At 58.5% G+C, this 17,765-nt stretch overlaps 1 protein-coding gene across 1 annotated transcript in view; it reads right to left on the bottom strand.

Annotated features, from left to right (window-relative positions):
• Positions 1–9,603: 9,603 nt before the first annotated feature.
• Positions 9,604–17,765, bottom strand: part of TSPEAR (thrombospondin type laminin G domain and EAR repeats) — a 163,297-nt gene continuing 155,135 nt past the window's right edge. Inside the window, exons 10-12 of the mRNA XM_088023642.1 lie at positions 14,164–14,351; positions 12,037–12,138; positions 9,604–9,757 (exon numbers count right to left, since the gene is read on the bottom strand). Of these exons, the coding sequence (XP_087879768.1) occupies positions 9,604–9,757; positions 12,037–12,138; positions 14,164–14,351 (444 nt within the window). The remainder of the gene's footprint in view (positions 9,758–12,036; positions 12,139–14,163; positions 14,352–17,765) is intronic.

The following is a 17,765-nucleotide window of genomic DNA, read 5'->3' as shown; positions in this document are numbered from 1 at the left end:
GCCCTCGCTCGCAGGCCCGTCCGTAGACAGCCGTGGGTTCATATGGATGCTTCCAGCTTAACCCCGGGCCACAAGATGGCCCTTACTGCCTGGCCCCTGGGCCCTGCCCCACCCGCCGGCACTTGGCGAGCCCGCTCTGCCTTCACCCTTCTCCCCTCCTGGTCCCGGTCACAGGGACGTCCACATCTTCATCCCACAGATGGAAGGTGTGGCCCCGAGCCAAGGGGAGCAGGGAGGAAGGCAGGTGCCTTTGGAACCTGGAGAGGCACGGGAGCAGATCCTCCCCCGGAGCCTCCAGAAGGAACCAGTCCTGCCCACACCTGGATTTTAGCCCCGTGGGGCCCATTTCGGACTTCAGACCTCCAGAACTCTAAATTAATAACCTGCATTGTCGAGGCTACGAGGTGTGTGGCACTTTGTTACAGCGGAGCCTCAGTGGACAGACACAGTCCCCACTTTGAGAGTGGCCAGTGTGGCCAGAGCAGATGGCTGCCGTGCCCCATGGCGCCCTACTCACCATCGCCGTGTCTGAGTTCTCGGGGCCAGTGTGCCCTTCAGGCCGTGCCCAGGTGACCTCGGGAGCTCACTTCACCCATCGGCCTCACTCCTTTTCCAGAGGAAGGGCCACCAGGGAGCGGGCAGGAGCCACAGTGTGAGGGTGCAGCGGGGTGGTACCCACAGACACCACACACGATCTCACGTGTGCACCCCATACATGTATGACACATGCACACGATGCAAACAGGTTCACATGTGCAGTCCTATATGCACACGTGCACACACACACTCACGCTCACTACACAGCAGGCAAAGCCACTCACATGCATGGTTGCACACACACGTGCTCACACAGGGCCATACGCTACTCATTCTCATGCCCGCCCCCCTGGCAGGCGTGCCCCCCCCACTCATTGTTTCTCCCCCAGAGCCCCCTCAGCCTCGCCCACACCGGCTGGAGAGAGGGAGAGTCTTGCCACCTGTCCGACCTGGGGGGGCCTCTGGGCAGATGGCTGGGGGCTCCATGAGCTGGGCTGGGCATGGGGCGGGGGGCAGGGGGCCGGGTGGGCACGCTAGCAGGGAGCAGGCGCTTGACCCCGCTTTGGGGGCGGGGCAGGGCCGGGGTACCGACGGTCCCAGAGTCAGGAGGGTGCCCAGGCCTGCGGAAGTGGGCAGGAGGTCTGCAGCGGCCCTCAGGCCTCCGGTGGGTCCAGCGCGGGGCTGCCCGCCCTGCAGGGGCAGCGGCAGCACCCAGCGCCAGCCAGCCTGCTCATGAGCAAGCCTCACGAGTTCTCCCAGTGGCCTGGCGCGGTTGGGAATATTTCCATTTTCAGCTGAGAAACCAAGACTCTGAGGTCTGGAGGGGACAAATGCCCAACTCAGGAGCCAGCTGTGTGGGGCCAGGCTGGGCAGGAATCTGGGCCTCCTGACGCCCGGGCCTGGAAGTTCTCAATCGGGAAGGACAGGCCCGAGTGCTGTCAAAACAGAGGTAGGCCTCGGTTTCGCCCTGGCTCAAAGCACAGGGAGTGTGAGGAGGGGCAGCGGCACGTCCACGGGCCCAGCGAGGCCAGGAGTGCGGGGTCTGCTTGCGTCACCCTGGCCCAGAGGAGCGGGTGCAGGGCTGGCTGCCAGGCCGGCCACCGGGTGCTGCCCGTGACGTTGGCTGTCAAAGCAGCTAGGCTCCTAGTCTGTGCAGACGGGGAGGGGAGACAGCACCCCAGAGCCCTAGGCCCACTGCGCCAAGCTCTCCTGTGGATCCAATGCTCCTGGACAGGGTGGGCGGCCGAAGGGAGGGCCACAGACACCGCGGAGGGAGGGACCGGCGTGGGGGCAGTGTGGCCACCAGGGGACGTCAGCAGGTGGGGACACGGGGGCACACAGGCTACACGACCGTCCAGGGTCCCCTGAGCTGGCGGGCGCCCAGCTGGGCTGTGACCCGGCTGCCGGGCAGCAGTGGACGGCAGACAGACACGGCACCGTCCCCGAGCCTCAGCAGGCAGGCCGAGTTGGCCAAGTGGAGGAAGAAGAGCACGGGTCCGGAAAGATGGGGGGACTGTGCATCCACCCAGCTCGTGAGTGGTTGTGGCCGTGTGGCTCCAGGACAGTCTGCGGGCTGGGGTGTCGCCCCTGGAAAGTGTCTTCCCGAGACAAGCCCACCCGGCTCCCAGCCAGCCCGCGGGGCTGAGGGGCATGCTCAGGCAGCCCTGCCGCCCTCCCCTCCTCCCCGTGCTCCCCACCCCTTCCCCTCCTCCCCCTCCCCCTTCCTCCCCCTGCCCCCCTCCCTTCCTCACCCTGCTCCCCTCCCCCAACAGAGGCTTTCGGAAGGGCAGGGAGGAGGACCCTGGGGCGTCTCTGAGCGGTGGTCATCTCGGTGCCGGACTTCCCTGAGGGCCGGTTGTCCGAGCCTGTGTGCAGGGCGAGTCCCCCGGCACAGCTCTGAGGCGCTGCCCCTGGCAGGCCCCACCGGGGCGTCCCTCCATCCGCGCGGGAGCTGCAAGTGGCTCCCTTGGGCAGGCACACATTGTCCTGCTCGCCGGAGCCCTCAGCTGCCCACACTCTCTCAGGCAGCACCCCTCTGCGCCCACTGCTGGGCACCGGCCAGGGTGGGCCGAGCTCGGCCAGGGGCTGGTTCCTGCTGTCACTGCGGGCTTAGTGGTGCTGACCAGAGGGCGGCCCTGCGTGCGGTCGGCCAGAGCCGGGTCCCCACCAGCCTCCCCTGCTCTGCGGTCTCTCCAGAGCCACGGGCTGGAACCGCTGGAGCAAGGGCTGGGAATGGACGCCAGACCTCTGTCCTTGCCCTGGGCCGAGAATCAGAGCCTGTCAGTCGGATGCCGCAATAATGAGGACACCAAGCCTGAGGTTTTCCAAGCCTAACTCGCATCGCCAACAGACAGGAACCACTCGGCTGAGGTTTTAATGGCGTAGCAGGCCCACGGGATGGACCGGGCAGGTCCTGTCACCACGACAGGTCTGGGAGCACCTGCCCCTGGGACGTCCATGACGACCTTGGGGGCGTTAACTCCCCAGAATTCAAGCCTGTTTTCCTCTGCTGTGAATGTTTGCTCGCGCCCTTTGCTCTGGTTCCTGTGAGGGCCTCGTAGTGAGTGCTCCTCAGACCGCGGGGCAGAGGGTCAAGCCCTGGACGGACCAGCATGCTGGCCTTTCAACTTGACTTTGTGATAGTAAAAATGCAACATTATCTATTTGACAAATACGTCATCTTCCCTTTTCATTTACTGCCATTGTTTTTACCTCTAAAGCTTCCATCCAAATAGAAAGAAAAAATTCTATTCTGGAATCTTTTTATTTCTGACATCTGGAACTTGAACTTTTCCAAACTTGTGCCAAGACCAAATTGAATTGGTTTAGTATAATTTAAAACCTGCAGGCCAGGGTTTCCCTCATTTTTTCGAAGTATTTTTGCATATTGATTCTTCGAAATGTTCTGTGGATCACTCCATTCACCATCAAAAGTGGCAGCGTTTGGATTCTGGTCGGCGGGCACCAAAACCACACAGTAACTCGGGGAACAGTGACAGTGCTAGAATGTCGGCGAGGGTGTGTCCAAATCCTTACTCACCTCCCGGAATCCGATTTTTGTGGTTTCCTTAGTTTATCTCTAAGGGGTTGGGATGGTTTTCACCAGGCCCTGTCTGTGCATGGGGCAACCACTGGGTGCACACGCTCTGTTGGATGAGACCGTGAGGGTCCTGACTGAACGCAGCTCTGCCGCTCCCCCTACGCAGGACGGCTCTTGAGGGATAGATGGGGGTCTGGGACCCGGGCAGGAGGAGTCTCAGCTGTTCCAGTGGTGGAAGTGGGGAGGGATCAAAGCCCCCAGGGGTGCTGGGCCCTCAAAGACGCCCCCATCTTTGAATCCCCAGAACCTGTGACTATATTAGGTCCCATAGCAAGGTGGGATTAGGGCTGCTGGCCAGCAGACCTTGGGAAAGTGTGGGCCTGATTGTTGTAGGTGGAAGGGGGAGGCAGACAGAGGGCAGAGGGCCCCCGACTGCTGGCTGGGAAGGTGGGAGAGGAGCCCCCAGCTGAGGAATGCAGCGGGCTTCTAGAAGCTGGAGGAGACAGGAAGGGATTCTCCCCTGGGGCCCACAGAAGGCGTGCAGCCCGCCCACACCTTGACCTTGGCCTGGTAAGACCCACAGCTGGGACCGCTGAGCCCCAGAGCTGGAAGATAATACAGTCCTGTTGCTTTAGGCCACTAGTGTGTGGCCACTTGTGACAGTGGCCACCGGAGACTACCACGGGGCCAGCCTGTTGTTTTGTGGACGTGGCAGGCAGCGTCTGTCTCTGGGGCTCCGCTGTCCTCTCTCTGTGGAAATGAAGCAGGACAAGTTGGGCTTGGGCCCTTCTACGCACTTACGGGCCGACTGAACTCACGAAAGCCTCTCACTCTTTCTATAGCAGGTTCCTACTGACCCTCGTGCCTTTCCCCTGGGGAAAGGCCAGACCACATGACCCCGGGGTGCACACGGCGCCACAGCCCGGCTTTTGGAGTTGCTGGTTATAAAGCCGTGTCATCACCTACCCTGAGACCCAGCAGCCCCGCTCCTGGATACGCAGCTACAGAAGTGACCACACGCACCGGGCACGGAGCTCAGTGACATTTGCCACAGCCCCAAATGGGAAAACACCCAAAAGCCAATCAATAGGAGAACAGATAAACAAGTGACAGCCTCGTCATAGGAGGGGATAAAGCAACAAAAATGAGCAGTAAAATCAACAGTAAGAGGGGCGCCTCCGGCATCTGCCTCTGACTCAGGTCATGATCCCAGGGTCCTGGGATCCAGTCCCTCATCGGGCTCCCTGCTCAGCTGGGAGTCGGCTTCTCCCTCTGCCTCTCCCTCTGTGCACTCTCTCTGTTTCTCAAATAAATAAATAAAATCTTTTAAAAAAAATAAAATAAAATCGGCACTAAGAACGAACAAAGTGCAGATGCAACAACACGGACGCGTCTCCAACCGCGGGGCTGAGGGACGGGGGCACACAGAACCCAAGCCGCGAGCCGCGAGCCCGCCTGAAGGAAATCCGAAGATGACAGAGCTTGCCGGTGACAGAGGGCAGGCGGTGGCGTGGTGGGGGATTGGACTGGGGCACAAGGGGCCTTGGGGGGCCAGAAAGGCTCGAGCCTTGTTTGGGAGTGGCTGTCTGGATTTATACAAGGGGCAAAACTCCCTGAACAGGACTCTTAGGTCTGAGCCTCTAATTAAATAAAAATAAAATAAAACTAAAGGTAAAATTTTAAATTTGCTTCAGAGTCACAGAGCCACACGTCTTGCTGATATGCTCTGCTCTCCTCCAGGCTTGCTGACGTGCTGCTACCATGCCAGATGATTCCCAAGGCTCTAAGAAGAAACGGTCCTTCCAGGAGTGAGGAAGCCCCCTTGGGCGTTCTGTGTTACTGATCGCTTTGATTTGCTAGCATGTGGTTTAAATCAATGCATCTATGTTCAAACGTAGGGCAGCCTTTTTCTTTCACAGGTGATTTTCGGTATGCCAACTTTGTTGAGGAAAACATCCTTGAGCAGCTAAGTGGCGATGAGGCAGGGCCAGCCATAACCCGCTCCCGTGTGCAGGAGCTATGGGCCATGCGGTGTCCACACCCTGCCACCCTGCCACAGCCCCGGGGGGAGGGGGCTCCCTATTTTACACAAGAGAGACCCCAGGAGACCAAGGGTGAGGGGGTTTGGTGACTTGCTCGAGTGCACACAGTAAGGGGAAGAACCAGGGCTTGAACCCCTCATCCGACTGGAAAGCTGTGCACTGCACAATCCCACTGTATTGTGTCTTCTCAGCAAAGTACACCTAGAGCAGGGGAAGGCTGGGAGCGTCTGGGGCACCTGCGCCGTGGAGACGGCTTGGGAGCCCATAAAGAATGGGCCCGAAGTTCCAGAGGAGGAGCTAGACACAAAGGAGTTGGCACACATGTGAGCTCTGAATTTCTCTAAGTGTTGTGCGATGAAGTGCGACCAGGTTTGGAGAGAGGGCTGTCTTTTGTGCGGTGGAGTTTGGGGGTGGGGGCTTCTGTTGACCTGAGTCAGGGAGGGCCTCTCGGAGGGGCTGGGTGAGGGAATGCTGAGGCAAGGGACAAGAATGCCAGCCTGGAAAGGAGCATGTGAATGAGCCGGGTGCGGGGAGGCAGGCGCAGACTGAGGGACTGGGCAGGGGGCGGAGGAGAGGAGACAGCAGGGTCATGCGGGGCCTTGAGGCTCACCATGAGGAATCTGGGTGTTAGCCTCTGGAGCTTAGTCGTGGCTGGGACTGTTTGGCCATGTGTGTGTCCGCAGGCCAGGCGGGGCAGCTGGCACATAGTGGGCACTTAGTGTGAGCAGACAACCATTGCCACCTGGACCGTCAGCCGGTGCTGAACTTCAGCTGCGCCAGGCCCCAGGGGAGCCGCCCAAGACAGCACTTGGCTAGAGGGACTGGAAGACGTGTGCACACCTGTGTGTGTGTGCATGTGTGTGAGAGTGGGTGTGTGCATGAGTGGGTGTGCATGCGGGAGGCTGTGCATGTGTGTGGCAGAGGCCGAGGGCTGTGTTGGTGGTGGTGAGGTTCAGAGGTGCCTGGAAGAGGAGCCCATCACGCCGGAAGCCATGACCGCTGAGCACGAGGAACTTGCCGGCACACTCCCTCACTTACTGACCGGACACACTGTGAAAGAGGCAAAGTCCCATCCTGGCTGCACCGGCGGGACTGGCCGTGCTGAGCCTTGTCCGGGTTTAGGAGGGAGCCTGGAAGTGAGGAGGGCCGGCAGAAACTGCCACGGACAGTATTTCTCCAGGCAATCACGACTTCGAAGAAATGACCTTCTTTATCACGGTGAAGGCCCTTGAAGAGAATCCCATGGATTGACAAAAGGTGCCCGGCTCGGCAAACCCCAGACGACTGCCCCGTCGAAGGATAGCACTGCTTTCAACATGACAAGAATGTGGTCACGTCAAATCACACGCAAATTCACACGAAACCGCATGCCGCCTTGCAAACGTTCCACAGGACAGAAACCAGAAGAGCTGACTTGAAAAGATGTAAATATTTTAACGTTCTGTCCATTTCCCCTCTTGTTTGCATTCATAATTTAAACAAATCTTGATTTACATTTTTCTGTTTCCACTCAGGAGAACAGACATCAGATATTGTGCCGAGGACGTGGTGGCACGGTTTGTGGGCTAAGCCCCGGGCGGGGATGCGGTTGCTCCCCCTGTGTGTGCCGCTGCGTCACCTGCCTCCTTCTTCCCTGGGGGCCACCCCAGCCCCCGGCCCCCGGCCCCCGGCCCCCGGCCCCCAGGGCGAGCCAGACACCACAGCGACCCCAGCTGGGCCGAGAGGAAGCTGGTGCATGTCTGTCCAGGTCACTCCAGGGAGAGAGGAGCTGTGTGGGATGGCGCCCAGCTGGCCATCCCCTGTGGGTAAACTGAGGCTGGGTGATTGGGAAATAGCATGTGGAACCAAACACAAGACGTCCTGACTCCTGAGTGCTTTGTCTGTCAGCCCATTGTGCTTGCCAGGGCTCTGTCTGCAGAGCATCCGCACCGACGGGACGGATTTGGGAGGGGGAAGAGCTTTGTCACAAGGTGCAGAGGGTTTCAGAGGCTGCTGAGGGCCGCCGGCCTGGGGGACAACAGGCAGGGCCAAAGGTGCATCTCCAGTCTGAAGGCGGTCTGCTGGAGAATCCCCCTTGCTTGGGGAGGCTGCTTGATCACTCCAACCCTGCCTCCCACTGACTGGGGAGAACCCTGCTTTGTGGAAAGCCGTCTGCTTTACCCAGAGTCCTCTGACTTGTGTTAATCTCACCCAGAAACCCCCTCTGAGTTGACACATAGAGTCATCGCGGGGCGGCCACCCCAGCCCGTGATTGCCTTGACTCTCCTCTTTGTGTCACGTCTCAGATAAAATCAGAACCCGCCCCCACCAGCAGACCCTCAGAGGGTCTCGTCCGCCACAGCCCCTCCAAAGAGTGCGGACAGATGGAGCAAACCAAAGCACAGGATGCCCATTCGAATCTGAACTTCAAGGAAACCACAAACATACTTTAGTAGATGTTCTGTGCAGTATTGGTGATCTATGTCAACTAAAAGTAAAAGCACCTGTTATTTATCTGTGATTCAAATGTAACTAGAGGTCCTGCATTTTTAGGCAGCGCCCTCAGCTGGCTTCCCTGGACCAGCGGACCCGCGGCTGTCACCATAGCCATGTGGCCCAGACACCCTGGGGCCCCAGAACCCCACCCCCTGCCCTTTGTGGTTCTCCCTGGGAGGGATGTCCTATCTGAGATCAGCCCCAGCCCTCCCGGAGGCACACAGCCCACTACTGGCCTGAAGGGGGCTCTAGAAAAATCCCAGCTTTTGGAAGTGAAGAGGGCCCAGCTTCTGGTCGGGAAATCCCCATCTGGCCCAGCCTGAGGCCCAGCTTTCCTTCCTGGGAGTGGGTAGGACGGGCACTCGGTTCTCACACGCGTGTGGCCCTGGGAAGCCAGGCTGCGGCTTGCTGGAGCCACACTGTGCCCCTTGCTCTGTGACCTTGGGCAAAGATCACCGAGAATTTCAAGACAGAAGCGGCAGAGCGTTGAAATAAGTGTGGGCCCCTGAGCAGCCCGGCTCCATCTCCCTCCCCCCCCAGGCCTTCGCTCTCCCAGAGCCCGTGGCCATGGGTAATGGCACAGGCTTGGCCTCGCCCCACCCCCGGTCTCCCGGCTGTGTGCGGACCCCACAGGGCCGCCCCAGCAAAGCCTCCAGCACACAGCATTGATTTACATCCAGGAGCCCTGCCTGGTGGAGGGAGGGCACCTCGTGGTGAGGGCACCTCCCCTCCCCCCCTGGTTCCCAGGGAAGCAGGAAGGCCCCGCCTGCTGTAGGGTTGGGGCGTCAGACTTGAGAGGAGCTGAGCGAGCGCAGCCCCGAGGAGGCGTTCCAAGTCCATCCTGCATGCCCACGAGGCCGGCTGCAGTGACTGGGGAGCTGGCCGGCGTGCACAGCCGCATGGACCCCATGGACGGGCCCGGTCTCCCACGGGTGGGACACCTGACCGGCACCCCTTGTGATTCCTCACCTAAACCAACCCCCACTGCATTCCTGGGGAAACTGAGGCCAGAGGAAGCAGCTCCCTATAGTTCTGGGAGACTAGAGCCTCAAAGGCCCACGGCCCTGTGGCGGTGGAGCGTGTCCTGCTGCCTCGTGACCTGTTTACGGAGGGCTGTTCCCCAGACACACGCAGACACTGCCATGCTTTGGGTAAAGAGTGTCATAAATATATTTCTGCATAGATAGAATACAATAAATAGCTGGTACAAAACACTAAAACAGCCTTGAGCCCGCTTCCGCATCTGGGCTGGCCAGGGGAGCCGGGAGAGGGCCACCGCGGATGGTGATGGGGCCCCACTGGTTTTGAGGTAACATTTTGTGTGAACTTTCCTTTTAAAGAGAAATCCCGGCAGGATGCACAGGGGCTCCAGCGGGCCACCTGCCCGGCCGCCCCGTCTGGCCGCCATGGTTACCAGGACAGCGAGGCGGACAGGTGTCCCCGCGGCGTGGGTCGGGGACGGCGAAACGCTGGCTTCCCCAGGCCTCTGGGCGGGGTGCGAGGGTGCCATCAGCCCGTCCTCAGCTTCAGTACGCGGGAGCGGGGCTCCTTGGCGCTGGAGTAGAGGAGGTAGGAGCCGGCCGCGGTGCGGAACGCCTCCCAGTCCCTGCAGCCGAAGGTCGGGAGGCTGTGCACGGCCACAAAGCCCTCGTAGCCCTGCCACCTGTGGGAGACGCACGGTCAGCCTCGCCCCTGCAGGCCCAGCAGGGAAGCGCGGTGGCGCCCTCTCCAGGCCTGCACCTGTCCCTCCGCCCCCCCCCCCACCCCAGCTGCACAAGCTCCCCGCGCCATACTCGGCCTGCAAAGAGGGAACCTGAGGCCTGGAATGGGCCCCCTGCCCTGTCCAAGACCCCGCAGCTCTGGGCGGGGGGACACGGACGGGATCCTGGCCGTGCCAGAAGGTTGATTGTCGGGGCTGAGCTGGAACCTCCCCCTGCTCCCGGGGCCGGTGTGGACGGCGAGCGCGTGCCCCCAAACACACACCTGTCACCACACCGGCGTGGCGCCCCTCTGTTTTCAAAGTGGGTAGCAGCTCCTGGCACAGCGCTGGGCGGCCCGCCCCCACCCCCCTGCCTGTCATGCCTCCCGCAGAGCCAGCGGTTCTAGGCTTTGCCCCGCTAAAGGGATCCACGGGCGGGGGGTTCTTGAGGGTGAGTCCCTAGGGCGGGGCGCCTGGGTCAAAGGGCAGGAGTGTTTTCATTTGGGTATTTGTCCAGGTGACTTCCCGGGAGGCTGGGTGGCTCCTGCCCGCATGGCCTCCGTGTGCCGTCCTCCGGCTTCGAGGAAACAACTCTTCATGTTCGCTCACAGTTTTTGCATTTTCTTCCTGTCACTCCTGTTCATATCCTTGCCCATGTCTCCCAATTAAGACAGGCTTTTATCAATTTGTACAGGTTGCTTTTCTGTCAAATGTGTGGTCAGTTGTTTCCTTTGATTTTGAATGGGATGCTTTTTCCGCAGAAACCCTGAAGGTGTGGGAGTCGCCCTGGTGGCCTCCGCAGGCCTCGTTGGAGGAGGTCCCCGCGACTTTCTGTGCAGCTGTGCGGTCAAAGTCACCTTAGCCTTTCCGCTAATGTTTCTGCTGTTTAAGTTTTTACATCTAGATTGTTAATCCCTGTGAAGTGTATTTCTCTACATGATGTGAAGCAGGCTACAGCTTTGTTTCCCTCCAGACGGACGGGAGGTTACCTACAAGTACGCGTCCTTTTCCCATTGACTGGAAACACGACACCGATCGCGCTGCAGGATGTAAACCGCGGGCTCTCCTCCGGGCTGCGCGCTTCTCCACCTGCATGCTTACTTTCGGCAGAAACCATCCGCTGTCTCCAAGCGACGGGAGCCCCCTTCACTATTCTTCTTTTTCAAAATTTTCTTGGCGACCTTTGAAAATCTATGCTTCCACATGAATTTTAAAAACTCCTTTGTCATGTTGAAAACTCTACTTTCTAATAAGTTAGAAAGTCTAAAGAAAATCGGTGGTTTTTCTGGTAAGGTACGGACGACTCAGATTGTCTGGAGAGGAGGTGAAAAGACTGGTTGCACCAGTAACCATGGGAGAAATTGGGGAAGTTGCTCGAGAGACACCCCTGCAACGGAGCCAAGCCCAGGCGGCTTTATAGCCGAATTTAAGCTAACCGCAGAGAAAAGAGAACCTACTCTCTGAACTATCCCAGTCTGTGGGTGTAGGTGGAAAACTCTGCATGTGTATTATTGAGTTGGGCTCCAGATCAAATGGGATAAGGGTAAGTCCCCAAAAGAAAACTGCAGTCCAACTCGTGCGCTATTATGGACGCAAACACTTGAAGTCAGTCCCATGCGCTGGGGAGACGGCGGCGTCCTGAGCCGTCGAGATTGTTCTTGAATTTCTAGCTAATTAAGAAAACTAGTAAGGAGCACAAACATTAGAGATCAAGAGGCAGAGTGGCTTGTACTCACGGATGTAATTATACCCCTAGAAGTTCCACAAGACTCTTCTTAAGAAAAGCTAGCAGACCTGAGATGATAATTTGGTTAACGGTTAACTCATGATAAGCAGCTGGAAATGGAAAGGAAAAGACCCCAGGTATTGTACTCACAAAACTTGAAAGCCTCCCTGAGTGAATTTAATGCTAAGGCCCAGCACCTATATGAGGACACGCAAACCCGTATTGAAGGGATAAAGGGAGAGACCCACCACAGTCCTGGACGGGAACATCTCATAGAATAAAATACCAAGAACTCTCAAAGTACGGTGTTGGAAGTCTGTAGCACGGGCCAGAATCCAGAGGTGGCGCGCGTCAGCGTGATCCACGGGCCACCTGTCCAACCCCAGGGCGTGACCCAGGCTCAGCCTGCAACTAACTACAGCGGGTGGTCACCTGCCCTGCAGGGAAGGCCAATACCCTCAATGGCCCAGGGAAACTCAGGTGACGAGGAAGGGGGCAGCCTTTGGAGGCTCTTTACCTGTAAATAATACTGTTTACAGAGAAGGTGTTTCCATCAAACGAGTTGGCAACCACCAGGAAATAATCTTCTCCCACCGAGAAAAACTCCCAGTCCAGAGCACTGTGGAGACAGGGGGGCAGACGTGAGTGAACCCCGGGGCACCGGCTCCAAGCCAGTCCTCCTAATCCCAGAACCCAGGGGCCCCGTGCCACCCCAAGAGCCAGAGTGATTTTCTCACACATTGAATTGGGTCTATTCCAGGGAAGGGCAAACCAGTTGTTTAAAATTTTTTTAAACATTTTAAAAATTTATAAAATACAACTCGCATGACCTGTGCTGTCTTAACCATCCTCAAGTGTACGGTTCGGTGGTGCTGAGTACGTTCATAACACCGTGCGACCATCACCAGCATCCGTCTGCAGGACACTCTTACCTTCCCAAACCCAACCTCTGTTCCTGTTAAACACTGACCAGCTCCCCCAGCCCTGCGCCCCCACCCTACCCTCTGTCTCTGAGTTTGAGCGCTCGGGGGGCCTCGTACTGGTGGAGTTACACCGTATTTGGTGCCGGCCCATCTCATTGAACATGGTGTCCCCAAGGTCTGTGTGTGGTGGCCTAGGTCACTGTCCCTCCCTTTAAGGCTGGATGATACCCCGCTATGTGGAGGGACCCGTTTGCTCATCCGTTCATCCATCCGTAGACAGTGGGCTCGCTCAGTTCTGTGGTGGAATGTGGGCCAAATCTCTCACTCTAAAGCAGTGGAAGGAATCGGAGAAGAGGTCCCAAGCCTGCAGTCACTCCAGGGGGGTGTGTAGGACCCCCACCCCCCGCCAGAGGCAGGGTTTGAGGACACTGGCTGTGAGGTCACCCATTTGCCCTGTGGCTCCTTGCCTGATACTGGTTCGGGGACCGACAGAGAAACGTTCTACGTTCAGAAGCTGTATTTCTTACTGCAAACCCATGTGCCGCATTCTTCTGAGGTGGGGAAGCCGGGCCCCCCGCATGCAGCAAGCAGGGCTCAGCTGGACGCCGGAGGCCAGGCCTGTGCGTCTGTGTGCGGCCGCTCAGAGCTGTGGCCTGTTCAGGCAGCAGAAGGCCACCTTCTCTCAGTGGGCACTTGCCTCCAGGTCCCTTTCCTGTGGGGACCGAGGGCGCTGGCCTTGAGCAGGGGCTCAGATGGGCCCCTGGGACATTCAGGGGCAGGGCTGAGGCCAGCAGGGGCCCCACCTCTGCCCTCTTCCACCAGCAGGACCGTATCTGGGCCACCTCGAGTAATGACCAGCTATGATTCTATGATTCAGCGCCAAAGTAATGATTATAACCAGTATTGACTCTATGATTCAGCCCCTGCTGTGCTCCCTGAGGCGCAGCCGCGGGTGGCGGGCGTGCGGTGCCGTGGGCATGCGTCCACCGGCCGAGATGGGGAGAAGCAAGCAGACTCACACTGTCTGCATCGCGGCTCCTACCAGACGCCGGGTTTGCTTGAGCGCAGCAGGAAGTGAGCCGTCTGGCCGTGAGTCCCTGCTGGGCCCCCAAAGCAGGTGTATTTCCACTCTGCGGAGCCACGCCATTCGGTCAAAGGTGGAAAGAACCCAAATGTCCATCAGCGGGCGAGGGATGGGGTCCACGAATGGATCCACCCACACGATGGAATATCACTCAGCCCGGAAAAGCCACCATGTGGAGGAACTTTGAGACCATGGCCAAGGAGAGCAGCCGGGCACCAGAGGTTGCCTCCCCCATGATTCCATGCGGACGAAACGTCCAGGACTGGGAACGAAGGTAGACGGCTGGCTGCCAGGGCAGGGGGGTTATGACAGCTGAATGGTGGGGTTTCCTCTTGGGGTGATGAAAATGGCCTAAAACCACCTGGTGGTGGTTGCACAGATCTGTGGCTTTAATAAAAATCACTGAACTGCAGCAGACAGACAGACAGACGAGCACACAGTTGGAAAGCAAGTAGAGCCAAGGTAACAAATAGGAGCCCCAAAGTCGCTGCAGCTGGAGGAGCTTCGCACACGCGGCGCCGTGAGGCCACAGTGCACCCCGACAGACGCGGGCGCGCGGCTCTGGGATCACTGCCAGGCTCCGGCCGAGCCGCTCCCTGGACCCTGCCCTTCCCGCCCGCCCCGCCACAAGGCAAACCTGCAGGTGGGAATCTCCTGGAACTTGACGAAGGTCTGCGCGGTGACATTCAGCTCGTAGATGACCGAGTTGACGACGTAGGAATCATTGTGCACCTGCATCTCCACGTCATAGCTGTGACTGTTAGCGACCGCCAGGAAGACCCTCTCTCCAATGTGGAACACCTCCCAGTCCGCAGCGCCGAACGTCTGAGAGCAAGAAGGAGGGACGGGCGACCCTCAGCAGTGTCCCAGCGCTGCCCCGGGGCCACAGAGCTAACCCACAGACACGGCTCGGGCACCCACAGCGCGGCAGGCCCCAGACCGGCGGCGCTCCCCCATCTGGCTTTGCTCACCTCCCAGCCTCACTACCTGTCATGAGTGTGGGCTCCCAAATGCACCCAAACCCGAAGAGATCATCTGTGCAAAGTGCTTCTCAGCCTTCCGTGCCTCCCACTCCCCTACGCCTGATGCTGCCCGTCCTGCAAGGTCCAGCTGCTAAAACACCTCTTCCAGGGAGCCCGCTCTGCTTCCTCCAGTCCCAGCTCTGACCTCTGAAGCAATCTCTAGACACTTGTGTTTCGGACCACATGAGGTTTTCTCTGGACTCCATCAACAGCTCCATCTCTGGGCTCCCATGCATGCTGTTCCTCCATAAATCACTTATCAGCCTCGAGGGTGAGGTGCGCACGGAAAAACAGGGCTGGTATGCGAATGGCGAGCTGTGGAGCCTTTGCCCAGAGCTCAAGCTGCATGAACTGATTTGCATGTGGGGCTCACGAGGAGGACGTTTATGTCCAGGGTGTGGCCAGCATCTCAGGGATTATGGTGGGACAGGTCCACAGGGAAGGAGAGGACCAGAGGAGTCCAGATCTAGGCTCTGAGTCTGAGCCCTGAAGAGAGAGGGTGGGGGTGGAAATGGGTGGAGACATTTTTCTGGGGAAACAAAGGGTCGGTGCACGGAGAGGCCCTTTGGGCAACCACATAGGAAGACCACAAATGGTGGGGGTCGAGCAGCAGAGGGAGAGTGTGGCTCCCTGTGGTGGGTCTGTGGCTGATGGAAGAGCTCGCTAATGCCCTCGGGGAGCCTGAGCCACAGGGAGTGACGCTGCTGGGCGCTCCGTTCCCATGTCAGCAGAAAGGGGGTTCCATTGTCCCCATCTGTCCCCATGGGCTGCAGAAGCTGCAGTGGCTCACTTTGCATTGAAATTGTCTTTGAAAGTTTGCCTCCTGACTTTCAGCTTCTGATGCAGGCTACCGTGGCCCTCCTGCTGATAGCGATTACAAACACAGTTGTGTGGGCAACCTTTTGAAGGTTCTGGACAGTGGCCAAGGGCAGGCAGACACTGGAGGGGCCGTGACCCCTGAACCAAGGGAATCACATGCACATGGTTCATGTTTGTCTGACTTTCCCTCTGAGGACTCCTCACCCCATGCCACATGACCATGGCACTCGAGTGGGTGCGGCAGGCTGGCTGGCTGGGGGTCCCCAGGAGAGAGTCTGGAGCTTCCAAAATGGCTAGAAATGGCAGGGGAATATCCGAGAGAGGAGGGAGCCCCGGAAGGGGGAGCCCCAAATTCACCACGTTAACCTCTCTCAAGTTTTTGTCCAGCTCCTGAGCTGCACACCTGGGGCCAGTGTCCAGGGACCCAGGGACAAACAAGTCGAGAGGCTGGAGGCTCATGCAGAAGGCAGGTGTGATCTACAACTGAGAGAAAAAACTGAACAGAAATGTACGAACAGCCACAAACACTGAAGCTGGCAGACGCAGACTCTCCGATGAGTCCGACGAGAGCCTCTGGGGAAATACGCACGCGGCGAGCAAGGAATGGGGACGTCCGGGCAGCTGTCAACACCACAGCAGCAGAAGAGCAATCCCGTGACTGAAAGGTAATATCTAGATTCAAACATTCATGGGATGGGACCGACAGCCCCCTGGCCGTCCAGAAGGGACAATCGGGGAACCGAAGGGACACCAACAGGAATTACCCAAATGGAAGCACACAAAGGGGAAAAAGGTTCTCATACACGTGAACAGAACCCATGCTCCATGGGACGATATGAGGCGACCTAACCCACAGGTGAGTGGAGTTCCCGAAGGAAAGGAAAAGAGAAGACAGAAGGAAACATTTACATGCATGAGGGCTAAAATGTTTCCAAATTTGATTAAAAACACCAAACCACAGATCCAAGAAGATCAGAGACCCAGAGGAGAATAAATACAAAGATCCACGCCTGGACAAAGGCAGCTGACAAAGAAGACAGAGCGAGAAGCCTGAAGGCAGCGGGAGAAGACACATCTGGGACCACAGGGCGCAGCGACACCACGGGGGAGGGAAGCTCAGCGTTCACGGACAAACATCCTCAGCGTCATCGAACGGAAAACATGTAAGCCCTGAATTCTAAAACCAGTGAAAATAGCCTTCACAAATGAAGGCCAGCTAAGGTCATTTTCAGACAGACTGACAGAACGAATTGCCAGGGGGCCCGCTTTACGGGGAAGGCTGGAGGCAGCCGCGGGGGCAGGCGAGCGTGTGCGGGCGGATGCGCGGCCCCCCGGGGGGTGAGCTCGGGGCGCACGCGGACCGCGGAGTGTGCACGGGTGGCGAGGACCCCGTGCTGTTACAGCTGTTACTCCTGCACACCGATAATGAAGACAGAAGAAAAAGTAAAATGTGGGCAAAGACCTGAATAGATATTTCACAAATGAACTACAGGAAGCCAGCAAATGGCGGGGGTGGGGGGGGACGTGCCCGCTATCTCTGGTCCCTGGAATTACAACTTTGAAGACACGGAGAGACCGCTTCACACCCAATGTGTAAAACCAAAAATATTGGCAAAAGCCAACATGTCTTCCTCATCTTTGATCCTCCATGTGGCCAAGGCAGAGCCCGGAGGAGGCGCTCCGTGCACTCCATGCACCTGCCCCGCGGAGGGGCGCAGGGGGAGCCGCGTGAGGGAGGAAAGCGTGGGGTCGGCAGCGTGTGAGGCCCCGGGCACAGGTGGAAGGTGGACGGTCCGTTCCTTCCTCCCAAGGGTAACTTGCAGCTTTTCCTGCTGCCCAGACAGTCGGCACGGGATAACACATCCAGGGTCCGTGTTCCACAGCCTCCCCCGAAGCAAGAAAGAGATTGGTCTTCAGGACTTTAGGTCCGTCTGAGGCACGTCCGTTTGCTGTGTAGCTCCTGCAGCAAGCCGAGGGCAGGAAGTCCCCATACCTTAAAGAAAGCATCCCCGCCGACTGCCGTGCCCCCTCACACAGGGACACTCCTTGTGTTTGGGCAGCAGGTAGCTGTTAGCACCCTTCCTCCTGTACATTTTGGGGTCATGCTCAGGGCCGGGGTCTCGGAGGATTTCTGTTGCATCAACTAGGGCCCGGGCCCAGGGACGCATGGATGCTCAAAGCCACGCCGTGGGCAAGCTGGGGACTGGGCTGCTTCCCTGGGGACAGTGCATCCCCCTGGGGCAGGTCCTCCCTGTGTGGGCCTGGGTTGTCCCGGCTGGACCAGAGCTGGCTACACTGCAGGAGTACCCTGGGTCTGCCACTGCGTCCCCCCCGGCTTCCCAAAGCCCAGTGAGGCCTGTGCTCGAGGGACATCTCACATCCCAGACCAGCCAGGGCC

This window comes from Eumetopias jubatus, unplaced genomic scaffold (assembly GCF_037043125.1).
Source record: "Eumetopias jubatus isolate StellerSeaLion01/CBP00866 unplaced genomic scaffold, mEumJub1_p1.0 scaffold_1, whole genome shotgun sequence".
NCBI classification, from domain to species: domain Eukaryota; kingdom Metazoa; phylum Chordata; class Mammalia; order Carnivora; family Otariidae; genus Eumetopias; species Eumetopias jubatus.
This window is presented reverse-complemented; position numbering and strand designations above follow the sequence as displayed.